Source organism: Chionomys nivalis, chromosome 1 (genome assembly GCF_950005125.1).
Source record: "Chionomys nivalis chromosome 1, mChiNiv1.1, whole genome shotgun sequence".
Lineage (NCBI taxonomy): Eukaryota > Metazoa > Chordata > Mammalia > Rodentia > Cricetidae > Chionomys > Chionomys nivalis.
In genome coordinates, this window is record NC_080086.1 from 109,609,484 (window position 1) to 109,626,681 (window position 17,198).

The window sequence follows — 17,198 nt, forward strand, 5'->3', positions numbered from 1 at the left end:
GCACTGTCTGTGTATTCATCGTGGTTTGCGGGGCAGATAGCATAAGTACCCAGGTTTACCAGGTAGGGCTGCTTCACAATGCCATACGGACACAATTCCATCTCTAGTTTGTGGGATGGGGAAGCCCGGGTGTAGAAACAGACGCCTTTAGTCAGAATCCATGTTGGGTCTGTGGCTCAGATCCTGTGTTCAGTCTAGGTATGTGGGACCAGGTATCTGTGTCCATCCAGTATCCGTGGGACGGGTCACCATGGTCACCTAGGTATGCAGAGAGGACAGCGTCCATCTAGGTATATAGGATTCTGTGTGCATTCAGGTCTGCGGAGCTAGATGAATCCTGTATCTGTGGGGTGGAAATAACCTGTTCACCCCTGGAAGATCCAAATGCCGTGCACACCCAAGGTCTCTGCAGAAGGTGTCATATCTATCCCAGGTCTCTGAAGAAGATGCCATATCCATCCTTGGTCTGTGAGGCATGGGCACCATATTCCTGGCCTGCAAGGCAGAAGTCGTGTCTATCTCGGGTCTGTGACAGACACCACTGGCATCCCATTTCTCTGAGGAAAAGCTATGTGTATTGTAGGACCCAGACGCTATGTCTATCCAGGGTTTGTGGGACCTGACACTATATTCATCCTGTGTCTCTAGGGTGCCCATGTCATGTCATCTATTACAACTCTGTGGGTGTAAACCATTCAGCTCATTAGGGCTCTGTGGGGAGCACAGACACAGTATCCAGCCTGGGTCTGTATCTGTCCCGGGTCCGTGGTGAGGATGCTGAGCTCATTCCGATTCTGTGGGACTAGCGACACGTCCACCCAAGTCTCTGAGGAGCACGCTATATTTATGTCGGGTTTGTGCGGGGGTCGCCGTGTACTTTCCAGGTGTGGGATGCAGACGCCCGAGTTGATCCCAGGTCTGTGAGGAGAACTCTTGAGTCCAAAGAGCTCGCTAATTCATTCCCGGACTGCAGTGCGACCCTGCAGGGTGCTGTCCGACACTAGCAAACTGGCCCCAGCCGCTGGCTGCTTCTGTGGAACCAGCAGCTTTCCGAGGTGTTTGGGAGAAACGGAACCAGGCAAGGACTTTCCACGGGGCTTACAGAAAGGCACGAACCTAGCAATGGAAGTTGGACCGCTAATAAATAGAAAATCTCGCGAGAAGAACTAAATGCCTGGTTTGTACCCGTAGATCTCGCGAGAAGTCCAGGCGACTTTCCTGGCTGCCGGAAGCCGCAAACTTCTCCAGGTTGTCGGTATCCCCGGCGGCGAGATGCCCTCCCCATTCTCGGTCAGAACTTTCCCGGTCAGCATCCCCGCGGTGATCATGGTAACTTGCGGACTATGGAGACTTGGTGGCGCTGGCACGTGCTGGGGAGTCGCTAGTTTTTTGTGGACTGCGCAGGCGCGGGCACGCAGTCTTCCTGAAGTCTCCCTGTGGCTCCGCTGGATGGGGCAGACCCTAGGTTCGCGAAGGCGGTGCCCTGGTCCCCAATACCAGTGTGCCTACCGTGGCTCCGCTGGATGGGGCAGACCCTGGGTGCTCACAGGCGGTGCCCTGGGTCCCCAACACCAGTGTGCCTACCGTGGCTCCGCTGGATGGGGCAGACCCTGGGTCCCCAACACCAGTGTGCCTGCCCTAGCTCCGCTGGATGGGGCAGACCCTGGGTGCTCGCAGGCCGTGCCCTGGGTCCCCAACACCAGTGTGCCTGCCGTGGCTCCGCTGGATAAGGCAGACCTTGGGTACGCCCGGGCCGACCTCTGGACCCCCAACACCAGTGTGCCCACGCTGGTGGGATCTTGGCAGCGGTAGCGTGCATTGCTTTCCCTAACAGGCTTTGGTCTGACTTCAGTGGTCATTCTGGTATGGCACGGAAGACTCATTAAGGGGCAATGGACTCCAAACTTTTGGACTCCACACTCCAGAGCTAGTCTTACTTTGTGGAGCAGTACCCTTGGACATAGGCGGGTGTGGGGGAAGTACTGGGAAATCTGAACTAGGAACCTTGTATCGGGTGGGGACAGTCAGAAAGATTTGAGCCTTGGGGTATGGACCCTGATCATCTGTGAAGATGATCCCCAAAGAACTGATGAAGCACTGTCTAGCGAACTGGGTGCACTGCAGAAGTGCTGGGGACACTCGGTCCTGCGGGTTAGGATGACTCTCATTTCCAGGCCTTGATAAGAGCTTCCTCTAGGCAGCTTCACATGCTCCAAGTGCATCTCCTTGACTAGGCCAACTTTCTTTACTCAGCTTGTTAGTTTAGATGACAATAATCCTTTAGATTTCACCCAGCTTGGGAAGAATTGTATTCACCAGTCCAAGTGGGCAATGGTTTCCAGTCTGTGTGCTCAGACTTTAAAATCTTTGTATAAAACCCGTGAATCTGTTTGCAACCGAAACATCACTGTTTCTTTCTTCTCTTTGCTCCCACTCGTCTGGGAGGCTTAGCTGTGTCATCCCAAAACGCAGGGTCAGGGACTGGCCATTCTCATTACCCACACAAAAGCAGTTTTGCAGATATACCACCACCTCCGCGTTTCTGACACTGTATCCTCACAGGAGACAGACTGGACAGAGCCCTGGCTCCTAGGGCTTGTCGTCTTCCATGTGCTGTGCCTGCTCCTCACCTGCTTCTCATCAAAGAGGTATAAACTACAGATCGGACACTTCCTGTGCCTCGGTAAGTAGGAGACAGCGGAATCCCTGTGCTTTGCTGGGATACTGTCCTGGGCTTGTTTGTATTATGTTTTCACAGGGCTTCCCCAAACTTCCGTTCTGTACGGAAACCGTGAAGTAATCTTTGGACATTGATCTTGAAGGGAGTTTTCCTTTCACTTCAGGCTGGCCAAGAAGCTTATGGAACATCAGGTGTACTAAGACGGTAGTTCTGTTACGCTGCCTCTTACACGGACAGTTTCCTGCCTGAGTTCAGTCCTGGATGGCGTGTCTTTCATGCAGATATTTTCTTGCTAGGCTTAGTTCCACACTGCACTCTCTGGCAATTAGATGAAAAATTAAGAGCCCTTCTCTATGTAAAATACTATTTCAGATCAGTTTTAAAGATAATGACTTTAGAAACTGTGGGAAGGGATTGGTATCCAGAATGGAGAAAAATTACAGAGAAGCAGGCACGCCATAAAAATCGTGGTACTTGACCAAATGGGGACAATCAGTATATTAGGCCCCTCAGTTAGATCAAAAGGATACTCAGTAAAATGTCAGTAAGAAAATATCAGTTAATAGCTGCCTGGCCCAGGCATGATATCTGTCCCAATTGCAGATAAGTGAGCAGAGCCCTTAAAATATAGGATGAAAGATAGGTAGGAAGCTGGATCAGAGGTCAGAGACCACAGTCTGCAGGGAGTAAGTGTTACAAGGCTGAATAACTACAGGTGTAAACACTTGACTCTTGTGGGCCCTGGAGGGAGGAGGTGTCGCCTGGTTAATGGGAAATCTGATTTCAGACGACTTTAATCAGCTGACTGTGAGAGGTGGGACATAGGACCCAGTAGCTGTCTTAGAGAAACGAGTCCTTTCTCCATTCGGGATTCTTCTGAGAAATGCTGGGCTTACCTTGGAGAGCAAAATAGGGCTGTAAGCTTAGTGTCCTTGGGGACCCCCACATTCAGTAGATAGCCATAGATATATTGTAATTGTACTGTTAACCACTTAGTGGTCATTCTGATAAGAACTGAGCTGCGGTGCGCAGGGAAAATGCCGAGGGGCCTTGTGTGCCTGTCTGCAGGCAGTGTAGAAGCTCACGGGCATGAGCAGACAAGGGCAGGGATGAGGATGCGAACCGTGTGCAGGGTCTTGAGGGCAGTGCCTTGGAAGGTGGGACAGTTTTCTAAGTTTAAGAGCAATGACACATTAGAGTTGTTTCCTTCATTCCTGAGCCTGAGCTTCCCACCTGAACTATGGTGGTCCCGCCAGCGCAGCGCAGCTTCACAGGAGTCTCACGGAGACCCTTGGCATCTTACTCATGTGCCAGTCCTATAACTTCGCAAATTCACAGTCCTTAACACATCCAAGCTAAAATGGAAATTGCATTTCTCGGCAAATGTTTTGGTATTCTGTTGCTATATGTAAAAATGTGTGCTCTTGTTCTGCAGTGGTAGTGATTGGCCATGAGATCCTAACATGATTACTCTCTCCTCTTAGTCACGTTGGTCTATTGTGCTGAGTACATCAATGAAGCAGCTGCAATGAACTGGAGGTAAAGTCAGCTTCCGTGCTCTTGACTGTGTCCTGGGAGTTTCCCTCCATGGTGGTATTATCATATAGAACTTTGTCAAGAAAGCCTGAGACTTACAGGAAAACCGAGAACGTCAGGAATTGTGGCCACTTAAATATTGAGCACCCTGTATATATAGACTGAGGCCTTAAGAAACAAACAGTTAAATATTTTTGTTGTGAACTGAAGATTAATGGCTTTATTTTATTCATAAAAATAGTCAAAGCTCCTCATTGAAGCTATGTGTCATTAAACAAAACTCCTAGTGCCACTTTTGAAATAACTCCTTCTGGTCAGGGGACCTTAGAGGCTTACAAAGCAGTGAGATGTTTTAAGAATTGTGTACCTTTGCACTGCACCACTTGAGGCTTCAGGCGCTGGCCAATCAAGTTACAGTCTGTGAGAAAATATTTCAAGTATCGTAAAGTAATTTGAGTTTCGGGATTTCAAGGTGGGAGTTTTAGGTGCTGAGTAGGTGCTGTGCTTTTGAGACCTTTCCCTACCTCTCCCCTCTCTAGAAAACGTCTTCCCTATACTTGGAAGTGCCAGAGCCGCCACGGTCTTCTCCCTGCTTTCCCAGCCCTGGCACCTAAGTTGTCTTTCCTGATTCTCCTGTCTCAGTAGAGACTACTCCAAACGTTCCCACATATCCCTAATCAATCAGAAAGGCCCAGAACGGTACTGATGCCCATGGCTCCTGCTGTCCCCACGGCCACCTCAAACTTGTGTTGATTTCCTCTTCAGGCCAGAGACTAGTCTTGACTCTCTGCACCCAAAGCGTCTCATGTTCCCTGCTTTGTTTCAGTAAGTCAGTATGCACTCTGCCTGAGCCCCTCGTTCTCTGCAAAAGGTAGACTTCCTGTAAGAGTCAATCTGTCCTTACTCTTCCTTGCTGTAACCCATAGCTCATGCAGCAGGTTCGCAATCACTGTTACCGAGTCAGTGAAAACAGCAGTCTAGCATAGTCCCACATTACTGAGAGAGAAATCCCCGTAGATAGCTCCCACCCTCTGCTGCCTGGATTTTTACCCCTGGGCAAATTGGAATCATGCAGCCTTCAAGTCTCTTACACAGACGGGCAGTTAGTTCACTAAGGTGGTTGGGAGCAGGGAGTACTAGGCACAGTACTTTCTCAAGTAGCTGTAGCGGGCATGCAGCTCTTCCTCTATAATTTATGAGAGACGTTAGGCCTGTTTCTGCCATCAGTGACCCCAGACTGCTAACTGCTGTTCTTTTGTCACCCGCCCCCAGGACTGAGAGTCCAATAATTGTTTTCATTTGTTTATTTTTTTTTCCCCCAAAACAGATCGTTTGCAAAATACCAGTATTTCGATTCCCGGGGGATGTTCATTTCTCTCGTGTTCTCAGCACCATTGCTGGTGAACGCCATGCTCATCGTGGTACGTATGGCTCAGACCTTTTTCTGTCCTGCTTTCTTCAGTCATGTGCTTTCCAGTTTTAACTGTGGCTTCAAACAATTCTAGATTATGTGGGTTCGGAAGACTTTGAACGTGATGTCTGACCTAAAGAACTTGCAAGAACAGAGAAAGGAGAAGAAAAGGAGAAGGAAGGAGGAATAGCGCCTAGCTGTTGCTGTGGACCTTGTTTTTCTTTGACTGCTTGTTTCCAGCTGTAAGCTGCACAGGGCCCAGATGTCCTCTGGCAGCGGACTCATGGTCTGGAAAATGGTTCTTAGATTTCACACCCACAAACATGGAGCCTTCAAAGAGCATCAGTGTCACCTGGATGCTGATTGAACACAGAACCACATTTGCCTGGTGGGAGCTCTGGTTCAGCCGCAGGAAGAGTCCCATGCGGCTTCGCACGGTTTGCTGGCAGACCGCATCCTGAAACTAATGTTTACGCTGTCTCGAGTATGGAAACTGAGAAATAAACAGCCCCATCCTGCTTGTGGCACCACGACCTGCTCACTGTTCTGTGTCTGACCTGCAGGGCTTGCTCTTAGTTAAGAGTGATCTTGTTCCCCCAGAGACTTTGGTGACATGGGTCACCACAGATAGGCATGGCACATGTGTTTGTCGAGCAGAGACTAGGATGCTGAAATCCTACAGGACACAGGATAGCCACCCGCCCCACCCCCCGGGGAATATTGTTCTGTATGTGGTGCCAGCAGCACCCAGGCAGGGGGAACTGCGCGGCAGGTCTGGAAAAGAATGTAGTGTAGCAGTTCCCATGAAGCTAAGCCTCTGAAGAATTGAGTTGGGGCTCTGCCACTGAAAATGTTTTGTTTAAAAATATTAAGCTAGCATGGAAGCTGTAAAGTCCAGACTCCATGGGAAATAGTATGTCAGATGAACCGTTTGCTGTTGTTTTCTGTGGGTACGGAATTATAAATACTTGCATGCTCGGTGAATGGCGTGGCTGTTTCTCTACAGCCTGTGCCAGGCGCAGACCTGTTCCTCCTGAGTCACATCTTGTGCAGCTGGGGGTTGGCAAGCACAGAGAAGGACACGTTGGTTCTGTCTCGTCAGATGTCCTTAGTTTCTATGGAATCTGGAGCAGTAAATCTCCAGAAATTTCCAAGTACTGGAGACTAGACTTAGAAACAGCATTCAGTACTGGGAACTCTATAGACTCTTAGCTTTAGTTTAAAGAAATATTTGTGAATAGTTTTCTTTAATTTAGGTGGAGTTTTCTCCTTTCGTAATGAAACATTCTTGCAAGTTCTAAAATACAGTAAAATCTAGATAAAAGTATTTAAACAGTTAAAAGTAGACAGTCTGGTAGATTCCAGTTATGTCCTAGAGCCCAGCTCTTAGAGAAAGGCCCCTGACTGAATGTGACAGTCTGTTAAGGTGTGAGAGCTTGGCTCCTTCATGAGGCCACTGCAGCCTGCAGCTGACCTGAGTTCTCAATTGCTTAATTTGTTCCACTTTTACATTGTACCAAAAAAGTACTAAAGGAAATAGCATAGTATATTAAGTCAGATTTTTGAATTTAAAATCACACTGTTAAGTCATGGACATTGTATCTAATGGTGTGTTTCTGAAAATTACTGGTTCAGGTGTTTAATCATTTTATGGTTACAAAGGCACTCGCTATAACATTGGTTAGTTTCACAAAAAATAAAAAAAATTGATCAGTTACATTTAGTTAGATTAATCTGAAGCAGGAGAGTGTCAGGGAGTTTAGAACTTACCAACCAGATCTGTTCCCCTTGGCCTTTGTGTCCAAGGCTTGTGGTACAAAATGTGTCAGGGAGTGGTTGAGCTGCCTGAGTCCCGAAATTGTGCAGGACAGCTTCATGGGTGCTGGAGAGGAGAGAGAGGAGCCAGGGCACTTGTAGGTGTTGCGCACTTTACAGCACTGGTTCCATTGTTTGGACTGACTGCATTTGGAACCAATCAGCTTGATCTAATTTTCTCTGATAAAATAGTACGAAGGTATTATTACTCCACCGTATATTGATATTAATACCTCAGACTTTACATAACCCTGACCTTGACTTTTGGGCTTTTGTGCCTTTTCTCTGCAAATGTGGTTGTGAATGCGCACATGCTTAGTTTTTGAGACAATTAGAGTTGTTGGTTTTTAAAAAGACAATATTTGGAGTTGGAGAAATGGCTTGGTTGGTACTTTCCTTTTCCTTTTAAGCATGAAGGCCTGAGTTTGAACTCACTTAAAATTTATGCATGCTTACATGCACTGTAATCCTAGCCCCTGGAGATGTGGAGACAGACAGATGTCTGGAGTTCCCTGACTAGCCAGCCTAGCCTGCTTGGCTAGCTCTAAACCAGAGAGACTGTCTCAAAAATGAGATGGGGACTTATAAGATATCTCCATGTGTAAGGGTGGTTGCTGCCAAGCATTGCAATCCAAGTTCAGTTCCTGGAAAATCTACAAGTTGGCCTCTAAATAAATACACACACACACACACAAGTAAGTAGATGTTTTAAGAAAAAATAGGCATTCCTGAGGAACAACACCTGAGGTTGTCCTCTGCCTTTCACATGTGCACATGTGCACACTGGAACACACAACACACATGCAAATGTTTTGGGTTTTGCGAGACTCACACTCAGTAACTTAAATTATACTTTGAAGAATTGTCATAATATTGTCCTTATTAAGGAAAATCACGCAAGCCAGAATTATGAGCAAGCAATTGGGTTTGTCAGTGCATCTATGAGGATTTTCCAGACTTGACCATTGCTGTGTTCACACTTCTGTAGTGCAAGGTTCACAGGCAGCCCGATAGACATAGTAAACGTTGTTTTACTGACTAGTTACTGAAAGCAGAGGAAAGGCCTATGATAACCATTTTACACATTCTAGCCCCTGAAATCTATGTTTGTTGATTACTGTGCAGTACTATATAATAAAATATTTTGATAATACACAGTGTGCTTTCCCTGTGTGTGTGTGTGTTTGTGTGTGTGCTCTTGACGCGCGTAGTGCTGGTTTTTTATTCCCTGCCTGTGACTCTCATTCTGCTGGGAATGCAATGACGTCAGCATCAGTAGAAGACAAGCAGTGTGGAGATGTGTAAATAAGAGCCCTGTGTGGGTCTGTTAGTCACAGCCCGTGGGAAATGCAGAGGCAAGCGACTGATCTCCCCTCTTCACAACACATCCCCGTGGATGCAAAGTGTTCATAGCCCTGCGAGGATTCAGAACCAAACTTCAACATTCTTCGGAGATATGGAGTCTGGCACACAACACTCCATTCCTAAAGGCCAAAGCTAAGGACTTTCCTTGGATAAGGACTGTCACAGGAGCCTCCTGGGTGCCGTCGCCAACCAGCCCACCCTTTGTGAGTGTTTGCTGGGGTCAGCTGTGGACAGGACATGTCTGTCCCCCATCCGCTCATTCATACAGCAGATAAGGAATGGGCATCTAAGTGCCAGAGGCTGTCAAGGTGGGCATTGTGAACCAGTGCTTGGGGATGGGGTTTTCAGATACGTTTACTCAGTCATTCTTTGGTCCCCATGGGGAATTGAGTCCAGAATCCCTTTCAGGAACCCAAATCCTCAAGTGTCCAAGTCTCAATCTAAAATGGTATAAAATCTGCACAGAACCCATATACATATCCATATAGTTTCATTTTTAGATAACTTAAAATCTCCAATACGACAAAAACACTATGCAAGTCATTGCTATACTTCTCCAGAAACGATCCTTTTTAAATGTTCATTTATGAACATGAATCATTCATGTTCAGCATGGATGTAGTTTTCCCCTTGTCCAAAGTTGCTTCACATGGAATCCAAGCATGTGAAAGCCAGGTTGAGGACTGCAGAGAGCAAGGGGTTCAGGGAGGGACCCCAAGTCCTTGGAACCTGGAAGGACTGGCAATCCTGAGTGACATGGATGCCCACGACAGGCCTGTTTAGGACAAAATCTGGGCTTGTGTTATAGCTTGGGTTCAGGTTGTTCTGCCTTGAGCAGGCTAAGAAGGAAAAGGAGAAAAGGTATGAGGTAGTTGGCAGGGACTTAAAACCACAGATTTGGGGTTGCTTCTGATGCAGGCATGGTAACAGGTTCCATGTGTGCCAGGGAAAGAAATCAGATAGTTCTCGCTGGACAGCAAAAGCCTGAAGCGTGTGGAGGAGTGTAGGTTGGTGGGAGGGACCAGTGAGGCTGCAAGAGACTGGCAGGAGAGAGGTGTACAGGGCGAGCCCTGAAAGGTAAGAGATGCTGCTGCTCAGAAGAAAGAGGATTGGTAGTCCTTGATTAAACAACACCTCAGCCATCTGGCCTTGGCTGGAGCCTGTTCCCTAGATGTAGGGCTAGAACTGTCACCAATGGAACATCTTGTCCAGCTGACTGTTGCTGCCTTATTCCTCCTCAGATTTTTGTCCCCTTCTTCGTGATCTACAGTTTCATCGTGATTCATCTAGGTTTGTCTGTATTTGTCTTGTATCGTTAGTTCTCAAGTTACCAATTCTGGAAATTGCTGGCTCCTGTTTCTGTCACATAGGATCCAGACAGAAATATATAAAATGTAACAGGGGCTGAGCTCCTTGCAGGCAAACAGGTGCCTTCTCTCTCATAGGTCAGGAGGCCTCAGTAAAGCTGATGTCTTGCATGGCCACTGGCTTCAGAGTCCACACTGTATCCCCCTGCAGTATGCCAGCTGCCCATGTTGTTTCAGAGGTTTCTGTAAGCTGCAAGTGAAACAGGCGCTCTGTTTATATTGATTCCCGTGACTGTCAATGTATTGATTTTCTGCTTTTTAGTAGTTTCTTTTTGTTTCTAAAGCTATTGCTTAACTCACATAAATGGGATCAAAATAAGCAGAATGTCTTAGTTTGGGTTTCTATTGGTCTGATACAAGGCTATAACCGAAAGCAGTATGGAGGAGAAAGTGTTTACTTCATCTGTCTCTTCCGCCTCATAGTCCAACACTGAAGAAAGTCAGGGCAGGAAATCAGGAACCTGGAGTCAGACACTGAAGCAGAAGCCCAGGAGGAGTGGTGCTGACTGGCTTGCTCCTTCTGGCTTTAGCCTGTTTCTTGTAAAAAGTTAGTACCACCTTCCTAGGGATGACACTGCTTGCAGTGGATCGGTCCTTTCCAAATCAGTCACCAATCAAGAAACTGCCCCAGGGGTTCGCCCATAGGCCACTCTGGTGGGAAACGTTTTCTCAGTTGAGGTTCCCTCTTCCCAGAGCTTGGGTCAAGTTGACAAAATACCAAGTAGGACATCAAAGGGAATCTATGCCTCTAGGCTTTGTTTCCTTGATATGCTTTGTCAGGCATGTGTAAATCAAGACTCCTGCATATTGCTTGTGGGTTGTGTGTCCTTCTGTGGCCTTCAGCTGACCCTCTGTAGGTACACCCACTAAGCTGTAGCTCCTGTGATGGGCTTGGACATCCTGTTTTAGGAAACGAAGTGACATTGCTTGTGTGTTTTCAGCAACAGAAATGAGTTTGGGGGGCTCCTGTGACTGAAGACAGCGGGTGTGTGTGTCTCTGTCCTTTTCATGTGGAGTAACCCCAGAGTCCTTGCCACAGGATATCTGGTGCTCTTGACTTCACACTGCCCATTCTGCTCGGGATTTTTGCTCACTATTTCCAGTCTTCACCCAAGCTCACCTGTGCTGTGTTATTTGAAACATCCAGTATGTTTGGAACATCCAGTATGTTTGGAAAGGTGGCTTTCTCTGAAAGCCATCTTCTTTTTTTTTTTTTTTTTTTTTTTTTGGTTTTTCGAGACAGGGTTTCTCTGTGGTTTTGGAGCCTGTCCTGGAACTAGCTCTTGTAGACCAGGCTGGTCTCGAACTCACAGAGATCCGCCTGCTTCTGCCTCCCAAGTGCTGGGATTAAAGGCGTGCGCCACCACCGCCCGGCTGAAAGCCATCTTCTATCATGTAGCTTTTCAGCCACTTCACCCTTACAATACTTCTGTAACCTTACTGTCAAATGCTTCATAGTACCCAAACCAGGGAAGGCCAACCTACTTGCAGTTCTATAAGGATCCAATATAAATGAGACAGGTGCCTGTCACCTTCAAGAACTGCCTTACCTTTCTGTTACTGGCTGGGGATGAAGTTCTATTTGTCAAATTAGCTTACAAAACAACTTTTTTTTTTTTTTTTTTTTTTTTTTTTGGAGACAGGGTTTCTCTGTAGTTTGGAGCCTGTCCTAGAACTAGCTCTTGTAGACCAGGCTGGCCTCAAACTCACAGAGATCCGCCTGCCTCTGCCTCCCGAGTGCTGGGATTAAAGGCGCGCGCCACCACTACCTAGCAAAAAACAACGTTTTGGTGGCAGCATTAAAGTATTGTTAAGTTAGTGTTCAAGAAGATGTCTGGGTGTCAGGTATACATGTGTCCTGGGATCAGTCTCCACTTAGTCACAGCAGAAGCAATTTTGTGATTGACAGGTAGAATTCCACTGTTTATTGTTTCCTAGGTTATCAGGGAGGTTTGTTTAGCATTGCCTTTCTGTGGCCGAATCACACATATGGTTCACTCTTCATATTGCAATATAGTCTTCACAAGTACATTGCTAATTTCCTGTCAAGAGCAAACAACAGATGCAAACACATCTGTCTGTTCTGTCTTTGAATCTGATCTGTGTTAAAGTTCTATAAAATGCACAGTTGTGTACCTGAGCCACTGAGTAGGTCCAAGAGCTGAGCTGGCGATCCCCGATGGCTGAGGATGTCCTTTGTCACAGTTCCAGACTGAACTGTAGATGGACTGAAGAAGCCTGTATGGCATCCACTCAGCTGTCTTGGTTATAGGCTCATGGTCACACTCAAACTTCTACTTGGAATATCTCACGGGATCCATGGGTGAACATCACTATACTTTCCAGGCCCTGCCTGGAACAGCATTCCAAAGACAAGAATATCTAGAATCCAAGAACTTGGTTACTGAAACCATGATTCTCTTTCTTGTGGACTCATCTGCTAAGAACTATGTGTTTGTCCACGTGGTCATTCAGACTAGCCTTTTGACTTTTAAACCTTCTTCCTATGTATCAGATATGACCATCACAAAGTCAATAGATTTTGCTAACATAGAATTTTATCCAAGGATATGTCAAGACCTTTAGTGTACAGACTTAGGTTTCACTTTTGAAGTAGGCCCAATGCCTTAATGTTAAGGATCTTGTTCTTCAGGTGTGACTCTCAGACGTAACTGTCCCTCTTTGTGTTAAACTGACTGCCCTCCAGTTAGTTTCATGCTCTCCGTAGGCCTGCAGTTGTGCAACAAGTGGGTGACTTGGAAGTCTACCAACCGTCATTTGTCCCATAGCGGTTCTTATTTCTTAGGCTGATAAAACAAAAATGTCCTGTGCCGAGTAGGACCTCTGGCTCTGCACGGCTAGTACTTTCTTCTCACTCACCCTCCAGAGGGCGCCAAAGCTCCATGTCACATACCACTTGGCAGCCCACATCCCAGCTGCTGAAGAAATCGTCATGCAAAAACGATGATCTATATATTTTGGAGATCAGACCTTTGTCAGTTGCGGGGTTGTATATATAAAGAACTCAAGAAACTAGACCGTAAAAGGCTAATCAACCCAATTATAAAATGGGGCACTGAGATGAACAGAGAATTCTCAACAGAAGAAGTTCAAATGGCCAAAAGACACTTAAGATCATGCTCAACTTCCTTAGCAATCAGGGAAATGCAAATCAAGACAACTTTAAGATACCATCTTACACCTGTCAGGATGGCTAAAATAAAAAACACCAATGATAGCCTTTTCTGGAGAGGTTGTGGAGAAAGGGGTACACTCATTCATTGCTGGTGGGAATGCAAACTTGTGCAACCACTTTGGAAAGCAGTGTGGCGGTTTCTCAGGAAATTCGGGATCAACCTACCTCTGGCCCCCCAATACCACTCTTGGGAATATACCCAAGAGATGCCTTATCATACAAAAATGTATATGCTCAACTATGTTCATAGCAGCATTGTTTGTAATAGCCAGAACCTGGAAACAACCTAGATGCCCTTCAATGGAAGAATGGATGAAGAAAGTATGGAATATATACATATTAGAGTACTACTCAGCAGTGAAAAACAATGACTTCCTGAATTTTGCATGCAAATGGACGGAAATAGAAAACACTATCCTGAGTGAGGTAAGCCAGACCCCAAAAGAGGAACATGGGATGTACTCACTCATATTTGGTTTCTAGCCATAAATAAAGGACATTGAGCCTATAATTCATGATCCTAGAGAAGCTAAATAAGAAGGTGAACCCAAAGAAAAACATATAGGCATCCTCCTGAATATTAACCTTCATCAGGCGTTGAAAGGAGACAGAGACAGAGACCCACATTGGAGCACCAGACTGAAATCTCAAGGTCCAAATCAGGAGCAGAAGGAGAGAGAGCACGAGCAAGAAACTCAGGACCGCGAGGGGTGCACCCACATACTGAGGCAATGGGGATGTTCAATCGGGAACTCACCAAGACCAGCTGGCCTGCGTCTGAAAAAGCATGGGATAAAACCGGACTCACTGAACATAGTGGACAATGAGGACTACTGAGAACTCAAGAACAATGGCAATGGGTTTTTGATCCTACTGCACGTACTGACTTTGTGGGAGCCTAGGCAGTTTGGATGCTCACCTTACTAGACCTGGATGGAGGTAGGTGGTCCTTGGACTTCCCACACGGCAGAGAACCCTGATTGCTCTTAGGGCTGACGAGGGAGGGGGACTTGATTGGGGGAGGGGGAGGGAAATGGGAGGTGGTGGCGGGGAGGAGGCAGAAATCTTTAATAAATAATTAATTAATAAAAAAAAGATCTAATGCTTTTGATTGAGGACTATCTTCCAGAGCTAAAGGAACTGGACGATGAATGGCGATTTGTTTTTCTATTACATCTGAACTGAATTAACAAGCATATCATATAGCATAATATGCTGTGTATCTGTCAACACCACACTGACGCATGTGTGCCCTGCATGTGGACACAGCACACATACAAAGCAAACAGAGTACATAAAGAAAATAACACTGAGTTGACTTCTCCATTGCATTATCAAACGATGATCTTAAAGTACTTTTATCAAGGGAAGAAAGGAGAGTAAACAAAGAGATTATGAGGCCATTTCTTAAGTAATTGATGATCTCATGTGACATTGAAATGAGCGGAGGTGGTGGCTCAGCACCTGCTGTATGGTTGGCAATGAGGTGTTGGCATTGTACAGGGAGAAGACGGTGCCTTGCATGAAAGAGCTTCTGCCTCAGGAATTCTGAGCAAAGAATATAAGTTGGATGAAGGATCCTGGGAGCTTCAGCTCCAGGTTCAGATATTCAGGAGACTGGGCACATTCCCAATTCATCAAATAACAATGCACTGGAACTCAGGAACCTACCTCAGACTTCCCTCTGCCCTGTATCCTGTATTTTCTGCACACTGTGTCTTCAGTGCACGGTGAACACGGGTGCTGTTCAGCGTTGTTCTTCACAGTCAAGTTTGAATAGCTTCTGAGAGCCAGGCACAGGCCATCCTCATCCTCAACTACTCAGACCTGTCATTCCTTGACTTTAGGATTGGCTCCATTCCTGGCAGTGATGTGGCTTGGGGAACAAGGCAGTTGGGATGGAGTCAACAGAAAGTCTTGCAGAGGGGCCCACTGTTGGAAGCCAAACACTGAGGCCACCATGAAGATACGACAGAAAGTGACAGCAGCAAGAAGGGAAGTGGTAGAGAGCAAAAGCAGAAGAGGCAGAGAAAGACGGAAGTGAGTTCTGGCTCAAGCTGGCAGAAAAAAGTGTGGGATGCACTAGAAGGCAGAAAGACAGTCTGCAGCCAACAGAGGGCAGTAGCTCAACTGTCAGCACAACCGATACTCATGTTTAAATTTATATACCCTTTAACTTTTCACAATAATTCTACAAAACAGATACCTTGATTATCTGTAATGTTAAAAAATGGAAACCATGCTTAATCCCACCATGTTGGGGGAGAGAGCCTGGGTCTGCATCTCAAGAGCTTTTTGCACAGATCCTCCTGGCCCTGTCTGGGTCTGAGCTACCTTGCTCAGTGTCTCTGTTACCCTGGTGTCTGTGATGAAGACTGGGGTCTACCCATTGAGCCATACTCAGGCCTTCTCTCTTCCTCAGTTTCAACAGCCCAGAGTCTGTCTGGAAGCCAAGCTTCACTGTGTCCCTCTAACCCCAGCTTCTCCATCAATGTTCATGAAAGACCCGGACTATACCCTGCTGTCTTCTTAGAGTCAGCCGTCTCTTCAGAGTCAGTGGGACCTCAACTTTGGGATGAACAGAACAGTCCAGGATCAGTTGTACTGGCAAGGCAGATGCCGGGAAAGTATAGAGCTACAGAATGAACAGATGTGGGATCACTCTTCCTTCCAGGAAAGCTTGGGGAAGGCAGAGGAAATAGGATGAAATAGCAAAATTAAATTACCCAAACTTCAAGCTTAGTCAGGAGAAGGCTGATGTTCGACTGAGAGAGAAAAGGAAAGGGGGGAGATAAGAAAAGGAGAGGGCAGAGTGAAGTCAAGTAGAAGGTTGCCCAGTGCAGGTGACCTCCCAGCATCTGGAGGGAAGCCCGGTCCACACACTGCTGAAATTGGTAAGGCACAATGGATTTAATGTTTAAGTTTGTGCTTCAAAGTATGACTCACTTTCTGGAGATGTCATTTTCCTTTAGTCCCTTGGTGATCTGATGTCAGCTAGAACTGGAAGGCAAATGACAAATAGGGCCTCCTCTCTGTGGACCTGAAGTCCAATCTTGTGTGCTTCAGAGAGCAGGATGCACCTGGGAATTTCTGGTGCCAGCTCTGGTATTCCTTTAAAGGACAGTGCGAGTTTGAGCTACGTCATGATTTAGTGGAGGCCGCTAGGAGCTCTGGAGAACACTCCAGCCCAAGGAAGGGAAAGCTAGCAGATGAGAGAAACAGTTTTGTTGACTGAGTCTCCCTGGGGTCCCACTTGTCAAAGACATTCAGGCTTCAGTGCAGTGGCAGGTTCATGACCAAAACTAAAGGGAAAACGTGTACGATCTGGATTTTCCTCGAGATTCATCTTCAAATAAATACAAATAAAGTAAACATTGCCTTTGCTGTTTTGGTAACCATATAACTATACTAAGAGACGATCACAGTGGGAGTCAGCGTTTGTATGTAAGCCAGACTACAATTCAAGAAGGAATATATTCCCCTGGAGTTGTGCAAATGTTCAGCTACAACAACAGTCTCGAGTATTAATGGGAATTTCTTTGAAGTCTGTGGAGGTCTCTAAGTTAGTGGATGTTTCCCCTCTGTGTTGGGTTTTGGTTGGTTCTCATACAGCTAGCCCTCTCATATCTCTGGAAAGCCCTGTGCTCACTTGTCTGAGGCTGCTCAGCACAGCACAGGCTCCCGTCCTGAGGTCGACTTCCTCACGGCTGCTGTGTACCACACAAGGGCAGCCTCAGAGGGTGTGACCAATATGCTCTAAGCGTCTCGTGAACTTGCAGCTTGGTCAACAGCTTGGCTTCTTTCAATACTCCAAAGCTGCTGGCAGCC

General features: G+C 46.5%; 1 protein-coding gene across 1 annotated transcript; it reads left to right on the plus strand.

Moving 5' to 3' along the window:
• Window positions 1-1,223: 1,223 nt before the first annotated feature.
• On the plus strand, window positions 1,224-8,581 carry Tmem18 (transmembrane protein 18). The gene is made up of 5 exons (XM_057786822.1): window positions 1,224-1,329; window positions 2,563-2,683; window positions 4,165-4,219; window positions 5,544-5,637; window positions 5,722-8,581. The coding sequence occupies exons 1-5, from the start codon at window positions 1,273-1,275 to the stop codon at window positions 5,815-5,817; spliced, it is 423 nt and encodes a 140-aa protein (XP_057642805.1). The 5' UTR covers window positions 1,224-1,272; the 3' UTR covers window positions 5,818-8,581.
• Window positions 8,582-17,198: the final 8,617 nt, after the last annotated feature.

Coding starts and splice junctions, on each gene's coding strand:
- Tmem18 (XM_057786822.1), top strand. CDS start 1,273: ATGCCCTCCCCATTCTCGGTCAGAACTTTCCCGGTCAGCATCCCCGCG. Junction 4,220..5,543: donor GCAGCTGCAATGAACTGGAG/GTAAAGTCAGCT, acceptor CCCCCAAAACAG/ATCGTTTGCAAAATACCAGT. Junction 5,638..5,721: donor TGAACGCCATGCTCATCGTG/GTACGTATGGCT, acceptor AAACAATTCTAG/ATTATGTGGGTTCGGAAGAC.